This window comes from Bipolaris maydis (genome assembly GCF_028858645.1).
Source record: "Bipolaris maydis strain C4 unplaced genomic scaffold PSV08scaffold_15, whole genome shotgun sequence".
Classification (NCBI taxonomy): domain Eukaryota; kingdom Fungi; phylum Ascomycota; class Dothideomycetes; order Pleosporales; family Pleosporaceae; genus Bipolaris; species Bipolaris maydis.
The window spans coordinates 1010839-1038777 of NW_027093871.1; the positions used below are offsets into that span (position 1 = coordinate 1010839).

Sequence of the window (27939 nt, forward strand, 5' to 3'; positions counted from 1 at the left end):
TCATTCGTCTAGGCCTGGCTGGCTGGCTGGCTGGCTGCTACATCGCCTGGCCAAAGCTTCCAGCACCTTAGCATTAGTACATGTCATAGGGACGAGGCGCCGGCTACCCACATGAACCACCTCACTCTGTCAATCATTGCACCCCCGGCTGAGCTCATCTCCACCAGCATATCCCCGCAACATCGGAACCTGGATCCCATACAACGCAATCGTTCTGTAAGTCGCGTGCATCTCTCAATTCGACCCTCAGCCCCGCCGCCGCCTTGGATGATGCGCTTGGTGGTGCTCACTCTACTATACATATACACTTCACTGCCCCAGCCTATCACCGCTTGCCCTTCATTTGCTCAATCATTTGCTTACTTTTTCCATTCAAAGCGAGCAAACCAGCCTTGGCTCCTGTTGATTGCGCATTGCTAGCTCGACATTAATGATCCTACATCTCAACACCTTCCCCACCGCGCCCTAGCCATACCCCGGCCGCACATAGACACCCTCACGCCCCTTGCTACAAACCGGCACCATGGCCGTAAGCGAACGAATATCGCAGCTCATGAGCGCCCTCGATACCGGGTCTGGTCCTGATACATCTCGTGCCACTTCTCCCGGTGGCGACTGGCGACAGGCCAACGGCACCATCAACGGGGCTGACGATAGGCGTCGCCCACGGACATTTCCATACTTTGAATACCTTCCATATCAGACAGAAGATCAGAGCGATCGTGAGGAGAGTTTGAACACATGCTTGAAGCACCTCTATATTGCCGTCTCAGCGGGCGACTTTGCGCCGGGCGCAGTACACTGGACGCGCGAGATTCGGGGCTGGCTATCACTCAAGTTCGATCTTCCCCGCAGCACGCGGGTGAAGCTGGTGAAGCTTTATTATGAGCTGGCGTTGGCCCCTGGCCTAGACTATTTGGTGGCCGAGCGCTTTGCGAGCATGTTCATGGTCTTGACTAAGTAGGTGAAGCTGAAGCTGGAGTTTGGGTGATGAATCGACACTGACAACTTGATAGGCGTAAGCACTACCTTCGACCTGGAATCGACTTGATACTCGATTGGCGGCCGTTGTATAGAGAGTTGAAGATGTTCGTGCTGCCCTCAGAGTCGGGTGGCTCGCACCCACCCAACGTGAAGCGGAACATCCGCACTCTGACCAAGATGTGCACTTTTGCGCAGTCATACTTCGATCCCAAGGATATACCAGCCATGCTGGAAGAGCTTCTGCCTTTTTTCAGCACGTCTTTTAGTGAGAATGCATTCGTCGTTGTGGGGCTGCTCAATCTGCTACTCCCAACCCACCCAGCGCCAGAGGACATGAAGCACCTGCTACCGCAAGAGTATCTTCCCACATTTTTCCACTTGTGGTCACTAGTAAACCGATCGCGACTCTTTGATGCACACTATATCGACACCCTGTCGAGGTTGGCGCGGGACAACCTGACAGCGCCGCATGTCCCCTTTTCACAGTATGGCATCTTCACAGGAGAGCAATCGTCCCAGATATTCACAGCGATTCTGCGTCTGCTTGAGATCCCAGTTGGTCAAGCAACATCCCCATACAGCAGTTCTGTCGATCTTGGGGCGGGGTTAGCTGTGATGCTAGATCGCGACCCGCGCAAGCATCCGTCTACACACCACATTGCTCGCATCATCGCCATGTCGTTGTCACCTGCATCCGCTGAAAATCCAGACTCCACGCTTACCAAACTAGAGGGTCTAGTCCAAGCGGTAGAAACCTTTTTCCATCCTTCCAACTCTGGGAGCTGGACTAGGCCGTTAGCACAGTTTGTGTACTACCTGGCAGATATCTTTGTACTGCGTTGGAACCGAGAGCATAGCGGTGAGATGGATGTACCGGAAGAACGACGACTCAATGATGCAGTCAAGCGACGCTTCGTGCTCTGCCTGCGCGAGGTCACGTTCATGGGCATCTTCTCTAAAAGCGACAAGGCAGTACAGTACGCCTTGTCTACTTTACAGAGTCTGGCGTATCTCGAGCCCAACCTGATTCTTCCAGGTGCATTACAGCGGATTTACCCTGCGATGCAGGGGCTCGTTGAGGTACATCGCACAATTTCGTCTATTCGTGCGTTGCATATGCTTTCAAAAGTCATGGCCAAGACAAAAGGCTTCCGGTGTCACGTTACGTCGGTGCTTGGGCTTGCGCTACCTGGTATCGACGCCAACGACCTGGAAAAGACGCTGCATACCTTGCAATATATTCAGGGTGTGTGTTACCTTATTCCGTTCCAGGATCTCACAAAAGCAAAGAAGGCGTCAAACGAGGAAACGTCCAGAGACGGAGCAACTACACCTTCAGATGATGCCGGTGGTGACACCGGCCTGGCTGTGGAATGGATCACAGCGCAGGTTGATCGACTGGAAAATGCCAATGGTAACATCGAGATTAATTACGATGAAGAACTCAGTGATCAAGACGAGGCTATGATTCTACGATCATCCACGACTGGACTCAATGAGTTCCTCATCACATTCCTTGGTCGTGTCTTCACGCTATTGGAGAATTTGCCAGATGCATCTAGAGTTCGCAGTGGTTCTCCTGAGGAATATGTGGTCAACCAACTTCCAGCGGCTTTTACGCCACTTCTTGCTGCGCTCTCTCCCGAGTTGTACGATATCGCCCTTGATAAGATTGCCAACTTCATCACGAACCACGTGGTTCATCAAGCAAAGGACGCCATTGCGTTCGTCTGCAACAGTCTTGTCAAGATCAACCCTGAGAAAGCCCTCAAGCGCCTTTTGCCACATCTTCTTGCAGGTATCCGCACTGAGATTGATGAAATTGGCGCTGGCTCGACGCGAACTACAGGTGCAGAAGTGCTTCCACGTGATCGTGCACTCGTTTGGAATCTCTGCATTCTTAGCATGTGTGTTGTCCATGTTGGCGACGCAGTTCTTGAGTGGAAGGATGAGCTGTTTGCGATTGCAGAATACATGCAGCAGAAGTGTCGCGGCACACCTACCGTACATGTTTCCAACTTCATCCATCACTTGCTCCTCAATCTCACCTGCACATACACCATCGACTACTCCATTTATGAGCAAGGTGAGCTTGAGCAAGGCTTGTCAACAGAGTCGTGGGGTAGACAGGTTGATGTCAAGAAGCTGGATATCAAGTGGCACACCCCCAGCTCAGAAGAGATCGACTTCGCTATCAAGCTTTTCGAAACTCATGCTAATAACGCCATGAAAGCACTTCATGCCCTTACACAGCCGGACTCTCCAATTAAACGCGAAGGCACCGGAAAAGATTGGTCTGATGAAGTATCTCGCAATCTTGTTCTGTTGCGACTGATCATTTCTGGTATCTCAGTCTTGTTTGATGTTCGGCACGACCAGGTCACAGATGGTAACAACGCATCAGACGACGGCTCAGATCCAGATGCAATGGATACAGAAGGTATCGACGACGATGCTGGTCTTGGCGAAGCTGAAGACGAAGAGGTGAAGCCTACCTTTCAGTACGAAGCTGGCTATCCACTCCGTCGTGGTGACAAAAACTACACGCTTGTCCATGACCTGCGCAGGCAAGTTGGTGAGATGCTTCACAGCGTACACCAATTTTTGATTGAGAAGCAACCCGATGATGTGCCTTGCTTCAACTCGTTGTACAATGCCTATCGCTCATGGTTCATCGACGTTGGCATTGAGCGATCTGCTCATGTGCTTGATCGGATTTCAAGACTTCTGGAGAACGATGAGCGACCTTTTAGATTCAGTGGACTGCGCAAGCAGTACCCAAGACCTCTGCTAGTCCGGCGGGCCAACGTCTACCACCTGCAGCGTTTGCGACACAACGCCAACCCGCGACCAAAGACAGATCTCGACATGACTCTGTTACTAGATCTTGCCGAATCTAGCATCTCCCTCTACACTGAGATTCGACGTACTGCGCAGACCGCCAATGAATCAGCTGTTAAGTGTGTGCTTGGCGCTAGGCCGCTTGTCATTCCATCCTTGCTAGACGCTTTTGTCAAGGCTGTCGCTGAGAGTGATTACCCTCGCATCAAGGGTGCCATGTTCGCTCTTCTGTTTGGCAGTTTGGCAAAGACAATTAGTCGAGACTGGCGATTTACTCCCAAATTGATCAAGGCCTTCATCGAAGTTACTGGTGCCGACAAGCCTTCGGTGCAAAAGCTTGCTACCAACGCCACTTTCCAAATCATGGATATGGGCAAAGCAATGGAACGCATGGTTATTCTGCCCAAAGAGGTAGTGGAGTCTATTGCGTATGCCATTGACTCTAAGGAGGGTGACAGTGTACATACCAAAGTCACTAAGCGACGAGACTATATCAAGAAGAAGCGAGCTCGTATCGAAGATAAGAAATCCGAGCTATCTAAGGAGCTTGTGGAGATCGCCAACACTGAGCATTGGAAGAAGGTTAGCAGGACTGCGGCTATTATCGTCAATCTAGGCATGCGTTACGACACTGTTGCATCCGACGAGATGATCGATCTTGTAACCAAGGGATCTATTGATCAGCACCCTAGTCTCCGGGGTTTGTATGCTGGAGCCCTCATCGGCCTCTACTCAGTCATTCAGACACGTGCCATCACGGGTCACAACTATGAGAAGTATCTGTTGAACGAAGAAGATCTGCCAGACAAGATTTCGGTGGAGACAAAGCCAGAAGATCCTAACTGGACGGTAGAGTACTTGGCGGCGTTTGCTCAGCCAGAAGCCAAGTATTACATCGACTTCGATTATCCTGGATGGTTAGTGTGGACCAAGAGTATGACTGCGTTCAAGCCAAATGCTCCGCAGTTGTCGTATGACGATGTTGAAAATGGGGTTCGCCAGAAGATCGCGAAGCATCTTACGCGATCTTGGTTCTCCAACTATTTCGCTTTCATGAAGCAGGAGCCACGCGATAACAGCGCTGATCGTTTCCGCATGTCAAGTGCAATGGTGTTGACCCATTCGTTCGATCTGGTATTCTGTGGCCTGACAGAAGCTACATTTGAAGACATCAAGGATCTGACTCAGTCAGTATATGCCGATGGCAGTGATAAGCATCAACACCGCGCGACTGCTGAGATCATGGCTGCATTGCTTTCGTGTGCTCCAGATCTCAAAGCCGATAAACGGGAAGCGGTGTGGGAATATGTCTTTCCTATCGTCCGCGGCATCTTCCAGGATGGTCTGACGCCAGAAAATTCCGGCTACTGGACCACCTTTCTGCATGTCGTGTTGCAATCCAAAGATCCTAGACGTGGATGGCCGCTTGTCGATTGGTTGGCCAGCTTCCGTCTCGATATGGATTCCAATGCCGCTTTCAAAGAGAGCTCAAAGATCCATCTACTTACTCAGTGCATCTGTGATGCTGGTTGGCATTTTCGGTTGGAGAAGCCAATTTTGGAAGACTTCATGAAGCATCTCGACCATCCGTACAAGGGCGTGCGTGAGGCTATGGGCCAGACTATCGCAAGCATCTTCAGGACGCGTTACCATGAATCATATAAAGATGTCAGTACGCTTATGAAAGCACAGAAAGAAGCTTCGTCAATCGGAGTTCGACCTTATCAACCTACGGAGGAGTTCAAAAAGACTATCATCGATGTCTTCGACCGACTTGAAGTATGGCGCCAGGAGCGTCCTGCAGGGCAGCAAACGCCTTCTTCCTACACGTCTGGTGGCAAAACAGTCTTGCTCTGGCTCGACACCACTCTCTCTTCATATGAATGTACATCACTCGTCAGCTTCTTCCCAGATGTCTTCATGGAGCAACTACTCCATATGATGGACATTAAAGAGGACCCCGAATTACAATCGCTCGCCTACCACGTTTTCCGGCATCTGCCAAATATCCCCCATCGTGAGGGTGAGGATTCTGAGTTCATTGCTGCGCTAATCCGGATTGGACGCAATGCAACCAGCTGGCATCAGCGTCTCAGGATCTTGATCAATATCCAGGTTATTTACTTCCGTCGGCTGTTCTTGATGAGCGAAGAGCAGCAGCAAAGCATGTTCGATTGCGTTTCTGCTATGCTATCAGACTCTCAGCTAGAGGTGCGTATGGGTGCAGCTACTACCTTGTCTGGTATGATCCGCTGCTCGCCGATTGCATTCCGTGATCGTCAAGTCTCAACGCTTAAGGAGCGGTTCACCAAGCAGCTTGCCAAGAATCCTCTGCCAAAGAAGCGCATTCCAGGCACGCCGACAACCGAGCAAGGCAAGCTTGTGCTCACTCGCCATGCTGCTGTGTTGGGTCTAGGTGCGCTTGTTCAAGCATTCCCTTACCAGAGCCCTCCGCTAACCTGGTTACCGGAGGTGTTGGCTACACTTGCAAGAAAGGCAGCAGCTGATCCTGGTATGGTGGGCAAGAGTGTCAAGACTATTCTTGCAGACTTCAAAAAGACCAGGCAAGATACCTGGCATGTGGACGTTAAGGTATGTATCTCAATCCTCAGAAGACCCACGAGTGTATCTCGATACGAAGCAGATGCTAACAGTAAAAATAGGCATTTGAGCAAGAGCAGTTGGAGGATCTGGAGGGTGTACTGTGGAAGAGTTATTTTGCTTAGATGCAAAACAGGCGTTCGAAGAACAGGACAGGCGGCATTCAAGGGAATTTGTGGCGAGGGGAGAGTCGTGTACTATAGCCAATAACAGAGAGGATCATAGCTATGAATGATATGACAGGGTCATGGGTGCATGGCGCTATGTGGAGAAAATGCTATTCTCCATAGTTCTGTGCTTATACATCAAAAAGATACACTTATGACTGTACCTGCTGCTTACTCATGCGTCACGGACGAAGAGACCAATCTTTAGCATTCTGCCCTTAAGAGTTGCAGCTGCCCCTCTTGAACCCCACTTGGGGAGATTTCGGCCGCATCTACCCATTGACATCATACTTCTCTAACATCTCTCTTGCCAGACGCACCCAAAGTACCATAGCTTCAGACTCTTCTCTTCTTCTTTTGCACTTTTCAAAAGATGTCGCTTGCAGTACTGTCTGAATCCGACGTCCGCACACTACTTTTGCAATTGACCAAGCAGGACATACTGGACTTGCAGCAAAGCCTAGCAGATGCACTGCACCACTATTCAACAAGTACCGAAGAAGAAAGTGACAATGGGTGCTGCGAGAGTTACCAGTCTGCTGGGACGACTCTGAGAAGCAAGGATGGAGGAGTGATGACGGTTACACCGGCCAGTAGGTATGTTTCGCATTCTTTTTCTTTTTGAGTTCACGCATGGAAATAGTGTACTTGTTGCTGATACATACGATATAGCAACGATGGTCTCGGGGTGAAGATTGCAACACATTTGAGCGATGGTGTCAAGGCCCCAAGATTGTCTGACACTGAGTCGATAACTTCCTCTCTGGGTTCAGTCACGATATCTCAGAATTCTACAGCATCAACCAAGAGTTTGGAAACTGCGACATCGTCTCGTCACTTGCTGCCACTTGCATCCTCTTCTACGCAACATGGCAGTCTTACCCTATTTGACAACTCCGGCAAGCTGCGCGCCCTTCTCAACACCTCTGAAGTGACAGCTTTCCGCACTGCGCTCGCAAGTACCATGCTGTTTAAGAAACGGCGCAATGTACATGACGTGGTTGTCTTTGGAGCCGGGCGACAAGCTTACTGGCATATTCGCCTCGCGCTCTTACTTCGAGGCGAAGACATCCATCATCTAAACATCATTAACCGCGATTTCGAGCGCGTGCATCAGCTACTCGAAACACTGTACAATCCGCACGAAGCGCCAAAAGCATTCAATCCAGACCCACAGCACATTCCTGCGTACAGACAGACAGCTCCATCGCAGGCTGAAGCCCTTCACAAGCCGAAGATACAAATCCTAACACCCTCGCATGGAGAGTACACTCGCTACCTACACGATACACTTCGCTCCAGCAGTTGCATCTTTCTCTGCACGCCATCCGCAACACCGCTCTTCCCGGCAGCCATCCTGACCAACCCCGAAGGCCGGAAGAAAGGCCGTTACATAGCAGCCATTGGCTCGGTTTCGCCCTCGATGATAGAACTGCACCCAGACGTTGTGCGGCAGAATGTGGCGCCTGACCACGGCCATCGCCATTTCCACAAGCATGCCCAGCAAGGTGGCGCGATTGTGGTAGACAGCGTAGACAGGTGTCTGAAAGAAGCCGGCGAGGTGGTGCAAGCTGGGCTGGGTCCCGAGCAGGTTGTCGAAATCGGAGAGCTGGTCATGCTGAAGCGGGATGCAGAGAGGAGACGGATGGAGTGCATGGCTAGTAAGAAGATGGAAGATGAAGGCCTCGATGTGGGTGGTGTCGAGCTGGGCGAGTGCGAGGCGGCTAAGAAGAAGAGACGAAGTGGGAAAGACAAGGAGAAAGACAAACACCACGAGAGCGAGGACAAGGCGCATAAAAGCCTGATAGAGTGGTTAGTCAAGGGCAACGTAATATACAAAAGCGTAGGTTTGGGTTTGATGGATGTTGTGGTCGGCGGCGAGCTGGTCAATTTGGCGAATGCACGAAACATTGGTACACGGATTGACAACTTTTAGAATGAGTTGCCTCGACCGTACTCAGGAATGGCAATACCTACAGAACACTCTTGTGAATGCAGCCAGCTTTAGCTAAAGCAGCAAGTCCGACAAATGTATCAGTACCTGATATGCAAGAATTGAGCCAACAACATCACATCACATGATTAGTGTAGAATTGGCGTGCGTTATCAAATCGATTCCAGTCAATGTAGTCGTTAGCGACTTCTTTTAACCCTCCTAAACTCCGTTGGTATTGTGAACCGCATACATGCAGAGATAAGAGACACGCCATAAAGTCATCATGAACCCTTCCAAACACCTCAAGACACGCTTAGATCTTGATGGCGTTCTCAACAGCCTTCCTGCGCTTCTCCATGCGAGCGTTGGCCTTGGCACCCATGATACCACCACCCCAGTGGCGGGAGGCATCCTTGTGGTGTGACTCGAGGTAACCGTCGTTGACAGCGGTGACGAGCTTCTGGAGCTCGTTCTTGTCCTCGGAGCGGACCTCGGTCAGGGCCAGGACGGCGGCGGTCTTCTGGTGAACGACCGTACCGAGACGGGCCTTGCCCTTGACAATGACGTATGGGACACCCATCTTGCGGCAGAGAGCTGGCAGGAAGATGACGAGCTCAATGGGGTCGACATCGTTGGCGATGAGAACAAGGGAAGCCTTCTTGTTCTCAATGAGGCCGACAACGTGGTTCAGACCGTACTTGGCGACGTAGGGCTTCTTGGAAACATCCTCCTTCTTCTTGCCCTCGGCGACGGCGGTAGCCTCCTTGGTGAGCCTCTCCTTCTTCTCAGCCTTGGTCTCGGGACGGTACTTGTTGAGGAGCTTGAAGGACTGGGTGGCGCTGAATATGGGGGTTAGCTATCGAAGACGAAAAATGGTAGTGGGTAACATACAGGTTACGGTCGGCAACGTGCTGGAACTGAGCGATGCTGGATCAAAGTCAGTCTTGGGCCATTGTGTAATGTTTACTGGTGGGAGACGAACGAAGGAGGGACCTTCAGGCGCATGTTGAGGATCTTCTTCTGGCGCTGAAGGCGGACGTAGGCTGGCCATCGGACCATGCGGCCGAGGTTGCGCTGGGGCTGGATGTCCTGGCCGATGCCATAGTTGCGGGGCCTCTTCTCGATGAGAGGGTTCTATCTTGGTTAGCTGAAAAGTTTGATAGAGGACTAAACGTGCGCAATTGGGTTGAATTGGTGGTTGGAAAGTAGAGACGGCGAACGGAAAAGCTTGTGCTCAGCAGCAAAGGCAGTATTTGATACGGATGGAGAGAGGGGGAGACTCACCTTCTGCTTCTTCGCCGCAGCCGACTTAGAAGTGGCCTGGGGGAAAGCCGCAGGCTTCTTACCGCTTCCTTTTGGTGGCATTTTCTGTCATAGAGAACAAACCATTAGCGAATGTTCACGCATTTTCGGTTTGAATCTCGTAAGAGCGAGAAGGGCCTTGCGGCCGTTCTACAACTCTAGCCATCCTCGCGCTGCGTACTCTTGCGTATGCAGAGAGATGCGGCGGAAATGCTAACGAGCATTCATTGCGTGGAAGTGCGCTTACGTTGTGTGTTGGCGGCGGTCGACGAAATTGACGTTGGCGAAATTGGGCTTGACGAAGAAATCGAGAGCGGGCGCAGAAGTCGCTCCTACCGAAATCCACGCGAAGCGAGTGGGCGCGGAGGCGGAACAATATTTAACCGACGCTAACGCTCTGCCCAATCGGAGTGCGGCAAGTCCCTCTACCACGACAACCCGAATCGCAACATGAAGAGCGTATCAGAGTCTCCTAGACAACGCTCAACTAGTCGTCTAGTTTTATTGTTTTGTCTGTGGAAAGCCATTCTCCTCACACTTGCAGCATTCTGTCCAGGCCCTGGGTACGACACATCTGGGCTCATACTGCTTGATACAAGCGTGCAGCGTCACAGCCATTTTAATGCCTCTACACGCTTTGAGCGATTCGTACTCAATCTGCTCCGATGGGACGCTTTGTACTTCGTAAAGTCAGCTGAGCGTGGGCTGATCCATGAACAAGCATGGGCTTTCAGCGGGGTGTACTCGCGTTTCCTAGGCATAACGGTTCAATGTGAGTAAGAAGCATCTACTGTTTCTGGACGAGTGCTGATTGCCAGCAGTCGTGAGTGGAAGCGTAACGCCTCCGCTCCACTACTACGTGCTGGCTGGTATCATTGTTTCCAATGCTTGCCACCTCATTTCTGTGCTAGTGCTGCATCGTCTCCTGACCCTGGTTCTGGAACCGCAACGACAAAAGACAATCCCCTTTGTGGCGGCCATTCTGCATGTTTTGACACCTGCATCTCTGTTCATGTGTGCACCATATGCAGAGGCCATTTTTTCTCTCCTAAACTTTACGGGTATGCTTCTATATGCCCAATCCAGGACCATAGCTAGAAGCACAGCCTTTTCGATTCAGGAAGACATCCAAAAGGTCGGCGCTGGTCTTTTCTTTGCCGCCGCGACCCTTATGCGGAGCAATGGCTTATTTAGTGGCACTATATTATTATACGATGTCGTGAGATATCTTTTTGCCCTTGCGTCTACGCAGCGGAGCATTCATGACGTAAGGAGGACCCTTGTCACTTGTATTTCAGGTGGCCTGATTGCCGTGGCTTTTATCGGGCCGCAGTATCTTGCGTATACAGAGTTCTGCAATGGAGAGAGTAGCGCTCCAATCCGACCATGGTGCGAGAAACGCCTCCCAAGCATTTACTCGTGGGTACAAAGCCATTACTGGTAAGTGGCCTCGATCAGATGCTTACTGTTCTAATCTCTTTTCAGGAATGTGGGACTTTTCCGGTACTGGACTGTATCGAATTTGCCCCTGTTTGTGCTAGCAGCACCGACTCTATGGCTTCTGTTTACCTCGAGTGTTACCCTTCTCTGCAGCTGCGCCGGGGATCTGTTGCCTAGAACCCCTGCTTCTGGAACCAGCGTTACGCAGGATACAGGTTCTGCCATATGCAAGTTACCTGAATTGGCACTCCCACAATTATTGCTGGCTATCTTGGCTGTCACAACTTTTCATGTTCAGATTGTCAATCGCATTGCCTCGGGCTATCCTGTTTGGTACCTGATGGTTGCGACATGGGTGGTAGACTCGCAGGGATTGTCTTCCACGAAGAACCGTTCGTCGTGGGCGCAATGGTTCGTTCGCGGTATGGTCGTTTACTCACTAGTTCAGGGTGTGCTTTATGCGAATTTTCTCCCGCCAGCATAGGATTTTAAATTAATGGCCTTTCTTAGTGAAAGACGGTATTTGTTGAACTCAATCATAGTGCTTTTTTTTCAAATAAACCAATGAATCAAAGTGCATCCATGTGCAGCCCTGAAAGCTCTTTCGGTTGATCAAAATAGTCTTAGGTGGAGGTTTCACCCAGCAAACATGAGCAAGATCAAGATGCTGGATGATTGAACTTGCAGTCGAGGTGTGACGGTATTAACTCGTTGTCTCTATCCTCCATACTGGATATTGATAGATGAGTATCAGGACTTGATGAATGGAAATGTAACATAGCTGCGTAAACACGGTCGCGCAGACATTGGCGGCATTCAAAGCGTGTAATCTGACTGTGAAGCGGCCAACTCCCTGCATTTGGTGCGACACACTTTGCCGCTATTCAGTACGCCCATTCCAAGCCACACTTCTGGTACCGTCCAGACTCTAAACTACTGTGCGTTGGGCTACCAACTGAGTGTCAGCTGGTATGTGGGATCCCAGTGCTATGGTTCTGGATTTTCCACCAGGCCCAGTGCTGCTATGCATCTTTACAAAGGCAGGTAGAGACGGTACCCTACAGCAAACGTCTCGTGTCACGGCTCGAAGCGAGCAGTGATCAGCAATGCGACCTTGATAACAAGTATTTGACGAGCCTGGCTTTTGCGTAACAGCTTTTGCACATCATCTTACTCTAGGATTTGTTAAGACAGGAGTTCCCCTATTCGTGGCGGTGGCGTGCTATGGATGCCCCATTGAGTAGTGGTGTCAGCCTGTCTCTGCTTACTGTAGATTGTACGCCTGGGAATGTACATAGTACCTGCATAAGCTGCAGGAGCCAAGTGCCTGATAACGCCTTGGTTTACAGCCTAATCTCCAACCACAGAATACTACGTACGTGGCGGCTGCAGCCATGGGCTAGTTGGCTTGCAACACTGTTGTCTATGACCAGCGCCCGGCCGCCACTGGCGACACTGGAGCAGCACACCAACGCCCGAGTTCGGCATGTGTCGCTCGAGGGAAATACATCTAGGCTGAGACTTGCAAGAAGGCGTTACTGGCACCGGACCAATGCCAGGGAGTGGAGCAAGATTGGCATGCTTGGACTGATGAGGGTAAGGTTTCAATAGCAGAATTTCGGATACCAGCCCTGAAGTATAACGGGACAAATGTATAAATTCTGCTCTGCTGCTCGACAATCGTGGTTGGGCCCACAGCATTGACTGTGAGATATCTACAATCGCAATTGACACCAAGGCCAAAATGAAATTGTCTACCTTTGCTACCCCCTTTGCTCTTTCGACGGCTTTAGCAGCCGTGCTGGAACCCAGGCAACAGTGCTCCTCGTCGGACGCTTGCTACAGTGCCGTCTTTGGCGGTGGCGACTTCTTACGTGTCGTTCAGGCAGTGGAGGACTGTGAGGACTTCCTTACTACCAGCGTGATTTGGCACCCCATGTACGTGAACGCGGTCCTTGGAGATGTCTACTTGGAGCTCAGACTGATCATGTTTACTGCAGTATTACTCTTACAGTTCTCAGTCAGACTGTCTCAACGACGACTTCACCATGTCCGCCCACTGTACCTGTGACGCCGAGCGAGGCACTGCCCCAGTCGACATTGTCGCAGGGCAAGCGACTAGTGATGCGCCAGGCTCTCCCTACAGACTTCTCCACCACAACCGTGTTTGGACCGCGGCCTTCGTATGCTACACAGGCCTGTAACTCTGGAGCCTACTCGTCTGCTTGCTCGTGTGCAAACATTACTACCGCTTTGGTGTCTTATCTCGGAACAGTAAGTCAGCTCGTAGATATGGGGGGAGACTGGAAAGAAAGAGAGTATGTGTGATGCTAAGTCATTGCTAGGTTGTGACGAATACAGCCACGACTACAATTACTTCGATCGTGACCACCAAGGCGTCTTGCCCGGGTGTCTCTGTGTCGTCTGCGTCGTCTACTTTGACTTCGTTGTCTTCGACGTTATCTAGTAGCAGCATGGTGTCGAGTATGGCTTCTTCTAGCAGCACAAGCAGCTCATTATCTAGTTCGGCTTTGTCGTCCTTCTCACAATCTAGTAGCAGCACTAGCAGCGCATCGTCGAGTCCAACGACATCCTCAACTGGCCCAAGTAGTGCATCTGTTAGCAGCACAGTCAGCACCTTGTCTAGCTCAGACACGTCTTCGACTGAAAGCAGTAGCTCATTGGTTAGTACATCGGCTAGCGTGACAAGCAACTTTAGTAGCTCGAGTGTTACGATGACAGGATCAAGCTCATCGCCTACAAGTCTGAACAGTCTATCTAGCACTGGAAGCGAAGTTGGTCCGTCGACTAGGCCGAGTAACTCAGTTAGCAGCTCAGCAAGCAGTTTGAATGGCACGTCATCAGGTACAAGTGTGAGGGCTACTAGCAGTGCATCAGTATCAACGGGTAGCTCGTCTAGTAGTTTGATTGGGTCGTCTTCAGCCACGAGTGTGGCGTCTAGTACTGGCTCATCAACATCTCCCAGCAGCTTATCCAGCAGTTCGTCTAGCAGTTCGAACGGGACAAGCGTAGTTCCGACAAGCAGCCCTTCGGCAACGTCGAACAGCTCGTCAGTTGCCCCGAGTAGTGCATCCAGTACTAGGAGCAGTTTGATCAGCGTTTCAAGCAGTCCATCTGCTACTTCTGAGAGCTCTCTGATGTCTTCGAGTAGCCCGTCTTCATCATCGTCGGTTGTGGCTACAAGTTCGTCGAACAATATTACGTCATCAACAACTGCTTCTATCAGCAGCAGCAGCAGCAGCAGTGCGACTTCCTCTCAACTATCAAGCATTAGTTCATTGTCGGATTCAACTAGTAGTAGCTCAGGCTCGTCGACGGTTAGTAGTGCGTCGGTTAGTTTGAGTAGCAGTAGCAGCAGCAGCATCACCAATAGTGTGTCATCGTCGTCTCTTGCCTCATCCGTATCCGGTACGTCGGCGGCGTCTTCAACGACAGTCACGTCAACAAGCGCATCGACAAGCAGCGCAACGCCCAGCGGGCAACCGTGTGAGGGGCTTGGGGTGGAGCGGTGCGAGGGCGTGTGCCGCGACACGACGTCGGATGCACTGAACTGCAGGCGGTGCGGCAATGCGTGCACAAGTGGGCGACAATGCATCAACGGCGTATGTGCATCTCGGCCCTGCGACTCGACCTGCAACTTTGACCGACTGTGCGGGTCAGGCAGCGGGGGGTCGACACGGTGCATTTGCGCGACGACAATCGAGGGCAACGGCGTATGCTTTGACAAGAACCGGTACAGCTGCGGCGACGTCAATCTTGTGAGGTGCCAGAGAAGCGTGTTGGGGCCAGAGGGGTGCCCGATTGGGACGGTGTGTGTAAGGGACGTGTGCAATTGTGGCGCTGTGCCGGCGGCCGGCATTTGTGTGTCCACAAGCGGATGTGGGGAGTCGGGGACGAATGTCTTGGGCAGTCTGGTCAGGATTGGGGAGATGGAGAGGCGCAGGAGGGCGGCAAGGGGCGTGGGAGGGTGAGGCATGGCAGAGGGCGCAGAGGAGCAGACATGTCGAGGAGGGGAGGTGGTGGGTGTGTGGTGGTGGTGGGTGTGTGGTGGTGGTGGGTGTGTGGTGGTGGTGAGGGTTGGTGGGGGTGCACGGGGCTTGTTGGTTGCTTGTTGCATACAAACACAAATGGACGATGAAGATATACAATATGTGCACACACATATATACACAGGCGATGCCGGCAGGCACCAGGCTGCACCAGCGCGATCGGGCAGGTGCTGGCGGCCGAGAGGGCGTGTTGTTGTTGTTTTTCTTGTTATTTGTTGTCGACGGGAATCGAAGCGAGTGGCCGAGGCATGAATTTGCACGTCGATAAGAGTTAGCGGAAGGACGGTGGCATGCATGGGCGTTTGCTCCCCGGGCGGCCAGGACACGCTCTCCACGTTAGCGCGGCGTTGCTGGGACGATTGCCCGCAATGTTTATCCACCAACTCGGCAGGGCATAGCCGGCCCATGCAGCCAGTGCGACCACAACCACAACCACACCCACACCCACATCCACACCCACCATCATTTGTCTGCCATGTCTGCCCTTCTGCTGCCCTAGACCCGTTCACCCCGTTTCAAGTCCCCCCTTCCTCTCCTTTTCTTGCCTTCTTCTTCTTCTTGCCTGGAGCCTCACCCCAAGGCCGCGCCGGACATGGCTGCTGCTACCACCACCACCACCTCCGCCGCCGCGGGTGCTGCTGCCGCACAATCACCAGCACCACCAACAACGGGCCATCGCCGCAATCGCTCCGCGGTCCTGAGATCCCTTATATCGTCCAGGGGCCACAGGCGCTCGCCCACAGAAGGCTCTGCCGTCCCATACACACCAGTGTCCGCTTCGCCGCCCTTCCTGCCCGCCCCCAGCCTCCAGCCGCCACTGCTCCCGCCAGACCACCCTGACAGCGCCAACCCGTCATCACCCCGCAAGTCCAACGACGCCCGCTCCACAAGTACCAAGAAGAGCCTGCACAAAAAGTCGCTCAGCTCCGTGTCGCTGCGCTCGCTGGCAAAGCGCACTGACGACAAGCCCAAGGAAAAGAAGTCGTCCGACTTGAGGCGGTCGCAGGACGAGCCAGAAAAATCCCCCCGCCCCAAGTCGTCCACCAACCTGGCTGCCATGTTTAGCAAGGCCAAATCCCGAGACCGCTCCCCCACCAAGGAATCGAGAGACAAAGAAAACACGGAGCCGTCCCGCGCCGCATACGCGCCACCGCCCCCTTCCACTCCCATCTGGGCAGAGTTCAGCTCCCAGTCCGCCATGCCCACTACCGCCAATGCCCCTCCGGACAACCGCCCCCGCACCAGCATCGAGGGAGGAGGCCTTGGCCGATTCCCCCCAGCCGACTACTCGCCCACCAAGCAGCGCAGCTTCTTCGAGTACGGCCAGCCTGCAGTGCGACCCCCCGCTACCAAACAGCGGCCCAAGTCCATGTTTGCCGCCAGCTCGTCCACCACCTCTCTGCTCCTCGACACCTTTTCTCGTAAGAGGAGCAACGAGCGCATGCCCCTGTCCGATACACAGGGCAACGAAGGCCGCTTCAGAGACCCTTCTCCGAGCAAAAGCAAGTCCATAAGGCCAGCGCTTGGTAGAGCTAGTACCGACAGCGGTAGCAAGGACTTCAGTGTCAAGCCCATGGCACCGCCCCCGCCCCCAGCCTCGCCAAAGAAACCAAACAGAGTCATGGCGGCCGTCGCTGCCTTCAATGGCAAGGCTAAGCAGGCCGACGGTCCCCCAACCCCCACTGTCAAGCACGACCCCAAGGTTGTCGATGCCGAATTTGAAGAGGTTCTCGTAAGTCTTGTTGCTTCCTCGACCTACTCGTGTGCTTACCACCGCAGGAATCGCGAAACATCCCTACCCACCAACGTGCGCAGATGAGAACATTGAAACTCGAAGTCAAGGCCGACTTTGTGCGCATGCACAAGCTTGACACTCCTCAAACTTCGCGCAACTCGTCTGGCACCGTTTCCGCCGGCGAAACCGCCAAGTCGGCAGCACAAAAGACGTCCAAGTCGCGGCACGGATCTCCTGTGGATGACGTTGACCCCGACGCACAAGCAGACCCGTCTGGCTATTCGACCAAGCGCGAGCGTCCAAGGAGCAGGACATTTACCTTCAATAGAAATGATTCACCGACCAAGAAGCAGAAAGGCGACTTGGGCGAGCGCAAGACGTCTGCAAAGACTGCCACCATCCCCAAGTCTCCCTCTATGCGGTCCTTGAGGTCTAATCATTCAGAACGTTCCGTGTCCAACGGTGCAAAGTCAGTCAAAGCTGATGAGTTTATTGCTTACTTGAAAAAGACACCAAAGCCCCAAAACGTCGAGGTTGGCAAACTGCACAAACTTCGCCTGCTCATTCGCAACGAGACAGTTGACTGGGTTGACAACTTCATCCAGGATGGTGGTATGACTGAGCTGGTAGGCCTCCTCCATCGCATCATGGAGATTGAATGGCGCGAGGATCACGAAGACACCTTGCTCCACGAACTGCTTCGCTGCCTCAAAGGACTTTGCACTACTGCAACGGCCCTAAAGCAACTCAGAGAAATCTCATCCACACTCTACCCAGCTCTGCTGGCCATGCTTTTTGACGAGGAGCACAAAGGCCCGAGTGAGTTTACTACGCGTGAGCTCATCATCGAGATCATATTTGCACACCTCTCCATGGCTCCAGAGGCCGAACTGGGAACTCGTGCTGCCGAATTGATGAAGTATCTCAAGGATCCCGTGAAGGAGAAGGAGACATCGACAGTCCCCTTCATTCTTCAAATGCATCAGCCGCGTCCATACCAAGTTTGGTGCAAAGAGCTGTCCAATGTTACCAAAGAAGTCTTCTGGATCTTCATTCACCATTTGAACGTAGTTCCGGTCCCACCAAGACCAACAGAGGGCAGGTCTTATGCCAAGACTCACTTCCCAGGCCAGCGGGCTATTGTCCCAGCAGCGCCATATGTCGGTGGTGTAGAATGGGACGCTACCAACTATCTCGCGACTCACATTGATCTCCTTAACGGAATCATTGCCTCCCTACCCACCCGCTCTGCTCGCAACCAATTCCGACAGGAGCTCAAGGTTTCTGGCTTCGAAAAGGTCATGGGGCACCTCCGTGCTTGCAACCCCAAGTACTATGGCGCAGTTCACGACAGCGTCAAAGTATGGATCGGGGCTGCCCTTGAGGATGACTGGGATGTCAAGACTGTGCGCATGGGTGCCGGAGAAAGCAAGACCAGTGTCAGCCCTCTCAAACAAAGCCCCAAGAAGAAGGTTGAGGCCCCACCTCAACTTCAAGCACCCCCCAAAATGGACATTGGCCTTGGTCTCGGACTGGGTTTTGATAGGGAAATTTCCATTGGTCACTCGAAGAAGGTCGTTGACGACGACTGGATCTGATGTGTTTGATCAGTGCTTGACGTTGAAAAACGTTTGCATTCGATTGTGCTGAGATTGTGCAATCACTTCCTGGCCATGTCCGGTCTTGGATAAAACGATCGGCATATCTTGTTCAAGTTGGTGGTACAGGGATAGTTACGACACCCCTGAGCCCACTCACGTCAGAACCTCGGCCAGCCAAGGCATTACAAAACATTATGGGCGCACATTTATTACGGAGTCTTTGTTGGTTTCTCTTTTCCCACGGACTTTTTACATCGGCGCCATGGAGCTTTCTACTCACTCGCCTCATCTCAACATCTGCATTCCTTCTCAAGGCGTTGTTCCCTCGTTCTCCCCGGCCCCGCTTGCTTCCTTTGGACCTGGAGCAACAAACGTCTCCATTTACGACTTCTCTCTCTCCCTCTCTGTGTACCTCTTCATCTCAATGTCTCTCTCTCTATCACCTGTTAGCAATGAAAAACACGACCTTGACGACCCGAGACGGCTGGTGTTTTTTATTTATTTACCCTTTCTCCCAGACTTTTGTTTATTTTTTATTCTCTCAATGTACCTTTTTGTGTCTTGTTTTCATTCGTAATAGGATGAGCAAAGGGGTTAGGGTAAATAAATTCTGCACTACACGAGATGAATTTGAAAGCAATCGAAATACTATACTAGAGTGCCATGGCATGCTTACTTATCCTTGGGTTTTCGACGAGCCCAATGCCCTTTGGACGCCGAGACTGATGATTGTCAAATTGGACATGTGTCGAATATATCATCAGTACAGTACTAATGAAACGAGCCAACTAACAGACAATGTAAGATGTCACAGACAACCCAATGGGAGGCGTAAAAGTAAGCATGAAGAGATAATCTAAGCAGCATAATATCATGTAGGGTATCTATTTAACCGCAGTCATTTACGCCTATACCTTGTTGTTTCAAACCCCGACACCCCCCCCCCCCCCCATTTACTTTACATTTGAAAGAGAAAAAAAAAACAGAGAAGGAACCCAGAGGCCTCATCTAGTAATAAAAAAAAAAGCCCTACCCTGCATTACCCATGCCGCTAAAAGATTGGGACGGTGACAACGAAGAAGAAGGGAAAGATCGGTAAGCGACCAAAAAGGAAAAACAAAAAAAAAACTATCACGCCTTTTTCTTGCCTTTCCTCCTCGCCTTGTTCTTGCCACCAGACTCGCCAACCTCAACACTGGCAGCCTCGACCTCGCCCTCTTCCAACCCCAGCACCGCGTTTCCCTCCATTTCCCTCAGCTTCTCCTGGCCACTAATGAAAAAGCTCAAGTCGCGATTCTGCTCCTCGAGATCGGCCTTTGCCGCTTCGAGTTCGGCGACGCGCTGCTCGGCCTCTTGCGCCTTGAGCTCGAGATGCTTGATGCGCTGCATGAGCGACTCGTTGACAATCTGCTCTTCCTTGTACTGCTTGGTTAGTTTTCGAGCGAGCTCGGATGCCTGTGCTGCTTTTTGGGCGTTGCGGGAGGACTCCTTGGTCAGCGAGGCAATCGTGGCGGTTGCTTCTTGGTGCTCGGTCGAGAGCTGGTCGAGCTTTTGGGATAGAGCGGCTACGCTGCGAGTTGCTTCGTCGGCCGAAGTGGCGGCTTTGGCGGCCTTGTCTACAGCACGCTCTAGTTGTTCTTCAAAGTATGCGCGTTGCGATTCGAGCTGCGAGGTGAGGAGATAGGCGTACTCCATGCCCATGTTATCCAGCTTCTCGCGCGGGACTGTGTCATTGGCGTAGCCCGTCATACCGGGTGCACTGAACGACTGGTTTGAAGCTGGCATATCCACGAGTTTGCCATCGGCTTTGTTTTGTATGAGACGATGAACATATCCGTCACCTGCATAGTCCCAGACATGCTGTGTCACTACGTCCATGGCATATGTATGGCTTGTAGCCTCGTAATGTGCGAATGCATGCGCCGAATCATAGCGACCACATCCTATGTTGCCGCAGATGAGACAGATCCAGAGGTTCTGCGTAGATCCGCAAACACTGCATTCGTTGTCTGGGCTGTCGCCATCAGCACTGTGGTGTGAGGTAAAGGCGTCGTTTTGTGTATATCGACAGACTGGACAGCCTGAGCCTCGCCATTTCTCAAGACACGCACAATGAAAGACGTGCTGACAGAGTATCGTGAGCAGGCCCGTCGTTTCGTCCATCCTCTCCAAACAGACAGGACATGTCGGTAGCTCTACTAGAGCCGGTGTAGGCGGAGCGTGTGGCTTTGCAGTGAGTGATGATGCTATTGACGGGCCATCGACTGGTGAGGAGACAGTAGTCGCTGGCGGAAGAGGGGCTGTGGGCTGCTTTGTTGCAGCGGGCGCGAAGGGATCGTTTGTCAGGTCCGGGTACGAAGTTGGGTCACGATTTGAGTCGCCATTTTGGAAATTGATTGACTTGACAAAGACGACATGACAGTATTCCGGCTGGGTCTGGTTAGTAACTACGTTGATATTGATTCGCCCGGTTATTGTCATGATCTCTCACCTCCATGCTGTTGAAGGGCTTACCATCCCACTCTTTCCTCCACTCGCGCGCCCTCTTAGCCTCGCGAAATTTCATGAGCACCATGTACTTGTTGGCTCTGCTTGTCCTAATGAGCCTGAAATGTGAGACATACTCCCTCGTCTGCTCACCCATGAAGCCCAAAAAGTCGGACGGTGTCATATATGAAGGGACCGCCAGTATGCACAGCGTTGTGCAGTCTTCCTCATTGAAGGCCTTGTCCCCCCGGTCTACTTCATCGTACAAGCCCGGTGTCTCTTGCCCATCCCGATACAGATGCACGACCCCCCAGCCGACCTCTGTATCCTTCAGGTCAGAGGGTATGAATTTACCCTTTGTCGCTAAACCTCCAGTATTGGGCGCATGCGAAGGGTGCTTAAGCGACTTTGCGCGAGACGGGGCGAGCTCAGTGTCATCGGCCTGGTTCATATCGATGCTAAGAATGGAGATGGTATCGAAGCGCCAGTCCCTGTGTGCAAAGCTCTGCGTCCGTCGGTGCGCAGGCCTCGTTGGGGGTTTGATGACGGGAACAGGGCTATCGTGGTGATCTGAGAAAGATGGCCGGGTGCGCTGGCTGAGTCGGCGAGAAGTAGCCCGTTGCTCACGAGAGGTGGAGGGTCCGCTGTGTGTGCGCGACGAAGGCGATGATGGCAAAGGAAAAGAACCCCAGGAAGCCCTTTGGTGCACCGGGAGCTCCGAATGGAAGATGTCAGTCTGCGGTGGTGGGGTAAACGTCTTGTCCGGCGATGAGCGCGAGGGGTAAAGCTCGAAGGTAAGGTGAAAGAAATAGGTCGGCATCACAGTTTTTTGACTGAAGTCTGCATTTCGGACGAGCTGTCACGGCGAATAGTTGGCGCAATTTTGCAGCGGCTTGACACGCGGTCGGATCGTTTGCGAGTTGAGCTACATGGATGAAAATGTGAATGTTCAGATGCATGTATATATAAAATGGCTGCAGTTGCGGCGGCAGTGGGCTGGTAGTAGCGCGTCATCCCGCTTGGACTAAAAGTAGCGTGCAGACCATCAGCATTAACTACTACCCCACGCCCTCTGTTCCTTTGGGGTAGACGAATACCTCACAAGCAGTCCAAGGCACAGGGAATTGATAATTAAACTGATGTATTTGACATGGTTCTGGACCTGTACAAGCCGCAGGCCCCGTCATGATCCTCATGTCAATGGTAAACCCCAAGTCTCCGCCAAATGCAGACTGTAACTAGCAATGTCGAAAACGCCCTAGCTATGCATATGTAACAAACAAAACGCCCATACTCCTGCATGTGTGCATGTGCAAGCATCCTTCCTCACACCTTGCTGTGCGCCAAAAGAAGCGGCCAAGGCTGTGCCTACACTAGTCCATGCCACATTACCAACTGAAATAATAAAACTCGGATGCCGTGTCATCAATTCGTTCGCCAAAGTGCGGTTTTGGGTATCGCTTTTGTACAAGTGGAAACATTCGCGCCAGCCCCAAATGATATGCTGTTTGTGTCTGTGTTTCGTGTCTGAGCCTAGGCCTGCTCTGCATCCATAGGCTCGGCATCAGTGACATCTTCAATCTCATGGCCCTTGGAATTAACAACAATGCGCCGTCCTCGCTGTTCAGCGGGAACACCGTCGCGTGAAGCGCCGAAATCAAGAACCTGTTGCAACGTTAGCCGGAAAAGAAGAAAACAGCCCCTTTGTCTGCTTACCTCGATATACGTCATGCTGTTGCGCTGAACAGCAGCGACACAGCGCCGCTCGTTGAACTTGACCTGCCACACGCCGCTCAGGTCAGTCAACAAATCCTTCACAAACTCGCCCGTCTTGACATTCCACATCTTCAGAGTACGGTCAGAGCCAGATATGACCTTTTGCCCGTCGTGTTGGAAACAGGTAATGGCACCGGTATGGGCACAAAGTCGGCTCTTGCACTGCCCGTTTTCCGGATCCCAAATGCGAAGAGTGGAGTCAGCAGCCGCAGATACTAGGCGTCCATGGCTCAGGTCAAGGAGACCAACCAGAGACGTATGTCCCTCAAGCGTGAATATACAAGCACCTGTCTCCAGAGACCAGACCTTCACCATGTTATCCATGGATCCACTGATGCAGCGATTCCGAGCATGATCAAGGACAACACTGTAGACCTTTTGTGAATGGCCCTGAAGACGCTGGAGAACTTCTCCGGTCGAGATTTTCCACACTCGAACCGTACAATCGTAGCTACCGCTCACCAGAGTGTCCCCGTGAGCAGCGATAGCGCGCACTGAATGATGGTGCCCAGTCAAAGCGCGTATGAAGTAAGGGTTATCATGGTCGTTTGCAGATGCTCCGGTTTGAATAACGCTCCGATCACCTGGCTTAGGAAGCTTCCATACACGAAGCGTTGAATCACGTGAACCAGTGATGATGAGCTCCTCCTTTGGCATCATGATGGGTTGACCATCGATGGTCTCGCCAATATGCGTTGGCTTGAGGATCACCAAGCATCGGACGGTCGATGTGTGACCCTGGAACACGTGTGTGCACTCTCCCTTGTCGATGTCCCATACGCGCACGGAGCGGTCGGTAGAGCCTGACACCAGTGTGTTGCCTTCGTACTGAAGGGCCCATACGCCACCTTCATGCCCCTCGAGACGATTACGCAGTGCTCCTGTCTTGGTGTCGTAAACGTTGATATTTGTGTCGTCACTGCCAGTGAGTATTTTGTCCGTATCAAACTGTAAGCAGGTCACCACGTGGCGTTGATGTGCACGGAACGCAATATGTTTTGGCTTAGTTTCCTCAGCCATCCAGCTCTTGCGTATGAGATGATGCCTTTGGTACAAGGATTTGAAGAGATGCATAGCGCGTAGACTAGGTAAGCCCACGTTGGGATCCGAGATGGCAGCTTCTGCACGCTTGGCGAAAGCGTGCGGTCCTTCATGAAGATCGGCGGGACGCAAATACAGCGCGGCCTGTGTTTTAGTCGAGGCTCGATTCTTGCGTTGCTTCTTGCCGCTGCCACTGCCGTGTTTGCTGGTAGCTTTCCTCTTTTGACGCGTTGATGAGGATCGGGTCACTGCACCTTCTTGGTCTTGCAGACCGCCAGGCAAACTCGAGCTCGGAAAGCCTGAAAAGCCTTCGTTGTCGGACCGGGAAGTTATTGACTGGGCCCTCAAGTCACGCTCATAACTGTCAGCCGAGTGAGGATATTGCCATCCCCAGCCTTCCTGTACAGCTCGTTCCAGCTCACCGTGTGGCAACCTGTAACCGTCCCTGTCAAGCAGATCCTTCCAGGCAGACTCATGAGTGTCGATTAGCTTTCGCCAATACTTTGATACCCGTGCAGCGCTGCACATGCTCTTGACGTCCAGATAACCGATGATCTCTAAGCTCAGCTCAGTAGGAAGTGAGGCGATAAAGTCACGTTTGAGAGCGGGGTTCACTACATCTGCAACAAAGTGCAAAGTCGGTTTTTTGCATCGTCGGAGCATTTGATAAAGAACATACGACTTCATCTGTTCTGGCAGAGCATCAAAAGAGTTGAGCATGTTTGGTATATCCATGATGGAAGGGGTCGGTAGTTGGGTATTGGAGTCATCCATGCGTTCGCCATGGGGGAAAAGAGGAAAGTCGCCTGGGCGCGAATTGCTCGACTCGCCCTGGGAGAGGTCGAGTCCGGAAAGTTCGCTCGCATCGTAGTCCATGTCCATGGCCGAAAATAAAGTCCCATTGCTGTTTTGCTGGGCAAGGTTTGCGGCGGCAGTGATGGGCGATAAACTAGGGCTCGGCAAGCTAGCATCCTGTACAGAATTCGTATCGAGAGGGGCAAGTCGTGAGGTAGAGAAGGAACCATGTTCAATAAAAGGTCCGACCGGTTCCAGGTCCGACTCGGCTATTGGGGGAGTAGCAGCAACGCCAGGACCGTCAACCACTCCTGTAGGGAATGAATGCTCTGGAGAGTGTTCGCGCTGGTTGGAATGACTACCTTCGGGCTGCGCAGATGCAGTAGAAGCCTCTCGAAGATGCCACCTGGATGGCGTTCTGCCCAGTCCGAGTTGCTGCGATGTCGCTCGTGCGCTAGGCTTGGGGAACGGGCTAGGTCGGGTTTTTAGCAGACGAGATGCGCCCATCTCCCCTTTGTTTGTTTCAGGTGTAGCTGGACACGAACCCTCGGTATCTTCTGGTGCGCTGTTGTGGGCCATTTGTGTAGGGTCAGTAGCCTTGTCACGCTCTAACCTGGGTTTTTTGCTTTGGCGATGCATACCCACCAACTCGACAGCCTTGGTAATTGATGGAGGCGGGGGTGATTCGTCTGCATTGTCTCGTTTTCGGCGAGCAGACACGGAGCGTAGTCCTTGATGTGCTCGATACTTGGGACGCGTCGTGCGGTTGGGTGTGGCGAAGACTGGGGATCCATTAAAAGATTCGACTTTCTGAACTTTTCCCTTTGATCGGAGGGCTTCCTGGAGTGATCTCTGCTGTAAGTAGAGCGTCAGTTACGAACACGGTGACTGAGGAAAGGGTGACGTGCGCAGCTGTAACGCGAAAGGCGTCGGCTGCATGCATGTCCCTGGAATTGTCGAAGGCGTACCTCTCGCACCCGCTCCGATGCAGTGTCTGCTTCCTCAAAGCATGCCAGTTCGCCTCCAGATTCAAAATAGAACTTCCGTATCGACTCCGGTGCTTGGACGTGGGCCAGCGGGTAATCTTTGGGGTCTCGTTCAGCCAGGCTTCCGGGGGCATTTACACAGAGGGGCGGGAAAGTGGTGGTTGTGGTATACGTGGTTGTGACTACTGTAGTCTTTGTGGCTGGGGCCAGCGAGAACTGTGCCATGGTGGTGTAGGGGTCTGGGGCTTCGTGGAGCACCGTCTTGGACACGCCATCAGCACTGGGGCCGGAGTCATTCGAGGCAGAGGCCATGTTGCAAGACGGCGACAGGCTTTAGCGATGGAGCTGCTGCGCGTCGTCGTCGCTCTGCGTGAGGGGGATCCGCAGTGGGGGAGGGGCAGGTTGTGGGCGGCTGATGGGCAGCCTTGGTAGCGGTGGTGGAGAAGGAGGAAGTGGTGGTGGTGGTGATGGTGATAGACGTGCGGGAATCAAAGCACGCGATGGATCGAGGACGAGCAGCAAGACGCGGGAGAGAAACAGTGGGGTTAGTAATCGTGCATATCGCCAACCGTGACCGGGACGCGGGCTGGGTCGGGGCGGTGGTGTGTGGTGGTTTGTGGCCGGTGTTGGCAGGCGTGTTGCCGCTGGCCGAGACGAGATGGGATGGCCGGCAAAGTCGAGGCGTGCGGCGGGAGCTTGAGAGCGGAAACAGGCCACGTAGCAGCGAGAGGGGAACAGCGAGAGGAGAGTCTGGTCTGGCTCAGAGGAGGGGATTGGGTGTTGTGGGCTGGCACGGTGGTGGGGTTTATGGAGAGTAGACGAGCGAGCAAAGGCATGAGCACTTGCAGGGCGGGCTGGTCTAGCTCGGCCTAATCCTAATCTTGACTTCCCGCCATGTCAATTTGGTGCCGCATCACCTCACGGTAAGTAGATGCATATGTAGTATTGGCTCCATGCACCAGGCCAGCACCACCGCGCCTTTGATTGCACTGCTTGTCCAGCCTGCACATGGCTCCCTGCACCAGCCAGCCCCAGCTGTCCTCTTGTCCGCAGCGCGTGCACTCGTGTTTGGCCTCTTGCGGAGCCATGGGCTCCGAGGTGCACACCTCTTCGGCCTCGTGTGCACCCTGGCGCCATCTGGCCAACTGCGCTGCCGTGGCAAGAGAGATGGAGGGAAAAAATTCTCCACCAGGCGCCGGTCTCGATGTGCTGTTCGAATAGGACACGCGTGAAGCAAGCACGGCCACAAGAGGCCGCCACGCCGCACGTGGAGTGTCACGGGAGGAGTCGAGCAACGGCAACGAGTCGCGAATAGCAGGCAACCCCAAGACAATCATGCCCGGATCCATCTGCCCACCCGAGCCTTTGCTTCGAGACGCTGCCTGTCCAGCGCTGGACGCTGGATGCTGTTTCATGGCTTGCGTGCAATCCGCCATTGGTCATCATTATCATCATCATTGCCATTATCACTAACTATCATTGTCGGCTGCGTGAAGATGGCACAGCTGATGTCTGGGGCCGTCTTCGCATTCCTGCCGGGGAAGCTATGCCGGGAACAAGACGTCATGCTCTACTTCCGTAGGTAGCATCTACGTAGTATGTATGTACGTACATCGATACACTGGCCTTATCTCACCGTCTTCTGCGTCCAACTAAGTACTTGCTGCATGTACCCGGTCAGCCCTACCCTTTGGCCACCTTTGATTACCGATGCCCGGTCCCTCTGCGCTGCTCACATGGATATGTAACTATGTACCAAGTAAGTACAGGACAGCAACACCACCCTCTCGGGCTTTCTTGTTCCGTCTCTGCCAGCGCCCAACAGGGCCCGGCTTCACACTGCATCTGTAGGCTGCACCGCCTGTTTGAACTGGTTGACAAAGACCAGTCAGGCGGCCCACGGATGCCGGTACTGCCGCTGTGATTAACAGCGGAGAAGCGAAAAAAAAAACACTCCGACAGCGCCCAGGCGCCAGGAAACCCAGCTAGGAGAGATGCGACACTGGGAAACGGCGTTGATTGCGTGTGACTGTCTGTGTTTGACGCTTGCCGAGTACACATGTATACCTATCCGTTTGTAATCGCATGCAGCCAAAGACCTTCAGTCTCCATCACGTGCACAGGTGAAGGAAGTATATACGTGTGTAGTAAGTACGCAGCTGTGTAAGTGTCGTGGA

At 52.8% G+C, this 27939-nt stretch overlaps 9 protein-coding genes across 9 annotated transcripts; 5 read left to right on the forward strand and 4 right to left on the reverse strand.

Annotated features, from left to right (window-relative positions):
* Window positions 1–88: 88 nt before the first annotated feature.
* On the forward strand, window positions 89–6570 carry PSV08DRAFT_16949 (uncharacterized protein). The gene is made up of 4 exons (XM_014225660.2): window positions 89–216; window positions 379–960; window positions 1017–6417; window positions 6489–6570. Exons 2-4 carry the CDS (start codon window positions 524–526, stop codon window positions 6549–6551), a joined length of 5901 nt encoding a protein of 1966 aa, XP_014081135.1. The 5' UTR covers window positions 89–216; window positions 379–523; the 3' UTR covers window positions 6552–6570.
* A 309-nt stretch (window positions 6571–6879) lies between these two features.
* Window positions 6880–8625, forward strand: PSV08DRAFT_16951 (uncharacterized protein). Its single transcript, XM_014225661.2, has 2 exons — window positions 6880–7190; window positions 7266–8625. Exons 1-2 carry the CDS (start codon window positions 6967–6969, stop codon window positions 8527–8529), a joined length of 1488 nt encoding a protein of 495 aa, XP_014081136.1. The 5' UTR covers window positions 6880–6966; the 3' UTR covers window positions 8530–8625.
* Window positions 8626–8842: 217 nt separating this feature from the next.
* On the reverse strand, window positions 8843–9894 carry PSV08DRAFT_188085 (60S ribosomal protein eL8; the record flags this gene model as incomplete). The annotated part of the gene is made up of 4 exons (XM_014225662.1): window positions 8843–9368; window positions 9421–9456; window positions 9512–9663; window positions 9814–9894. 4 exons carry the CDS (start codon window positions 9892–9894, stop codon window positions 8843–8845), a joined length of 795 nt encoding a protein of 264 aa, XP_014081137.1.
* A 372-nt stretch (window positions 9895–10266) lies between these two features.
* PSV08DRAFT_210036 (glycosyltransferase) lies at window positions 10267–11779 on the forward strand. The gene is made up of 3 exons (XM_014225663.1): window positions 10267–10603; window positions 10653–11271; window positions 11317–11779. The coding sequence occupies exons 1-3, from the start codon at window positions 10282–10284 to the stop codon at window positions 11753–11755; spliced, it is 1380 nt and encodes a 459-aa protein (XP_014081138.1). The 5' UTR covers window positions 10267–10281; the 3' UTR covers window positions 11756–11779.
* A 1236-nt stretch (window positions 11780–13015) lies between these two features.
* On the forward strand, window positions 13016–13475 carry PSV08DRAFT_356134 (uncharacterized protein; the record flags this gene model as incomplete). Its single annotated transcript, XM_014225664.2, has 2 exons — window positions 13016–13209; window positions 13286–13475. 2 exons carry the CDS (start codon window positions 13016–13018, stop codon window positions 13473–13475), a joined length of 384 nt encoding a protein of 127 aa, XP_014081139.2.
* A 137-nt stretch (window positions 13476–13612) lies between these two features.
* PSV08DRAFT_356135 (uncharacterized protein) lies at window positions 13613–15268 on the reverse strand (the record flags this gene model as incomplete). The annotated part of the gene is made up of 2 exons (XM_066092925.1): window positions 13613–14505; window positions 14554–15268. 2 exons carry the CDS (start codon window positions 15266–15268, stop codon window positions 13613–13615), a joined length of 1608 nt encoding a protein of 535 aa, XP_065948150.1.
* Window positions 15269–15933: 665 nt separating this feature from the next.
* Window positions 15934–18674, forward strand: PSV08DRAFT_230766 (armadillo-type protein; the record flags this gene model as incomplete). The annotated part of the gene is made up of 2 exons (XM_014225666.1): window positions 15934–17073; window positions 17121–18674. 2 exons carry the CDS (start codon window positions 15934–15936, stop codon window positions 18672–18674), a joined length of 2694 nt encoding a protein of 897 aa, XP_014081141.1.
* Window positions 18675–19774: 1100 nt separating this feature from the next.
* PSV08DRAFT_16969 (BRCA1-associated protein 2-domain-containing protein) lies at window positions 19775–22110 on the reverse strand. Its single transcript, XM_014225667.2, has 2 exons — window positions 21169–22110; window positions 19775–21107 (listed from the first exon to the last, which is right to left on the reverse strand). Exons 1-2 carry the CDS (start codon window positions 21982–21984, stop codon window positions 19809–19811), a joined length of 2115 nt encoding a protein of 704 aa, XP_014081142.1. The 5' UTR covers window positions 21985–22110; the 3' UTR covers window positions 19775–19808.
* Window positions 22111–22290: 180 nt separating this feature from the next.
* Window positions 22291–26074, reverse strand: PSV08DRAFT_210040 (WD40-repeat-containing domain protein; the record flags this gene model as incomplete). Its single annotated transcript, XM_014225668.2, has 3 exons — window positions 22291–22829; window positions 22881–25628; window positions 25745–26074. 3 exons carry the CDS (start codon window positions 26072–26074, stop codon window positions 22698–22700), a joined length of 3210 nt encoding a protein of 1069 aa, XP_014081143.1. The 3' UTR covers window positions 22291–22697.
* Window positions 26075–27939: the final 1865 nt, after the last annotated feature.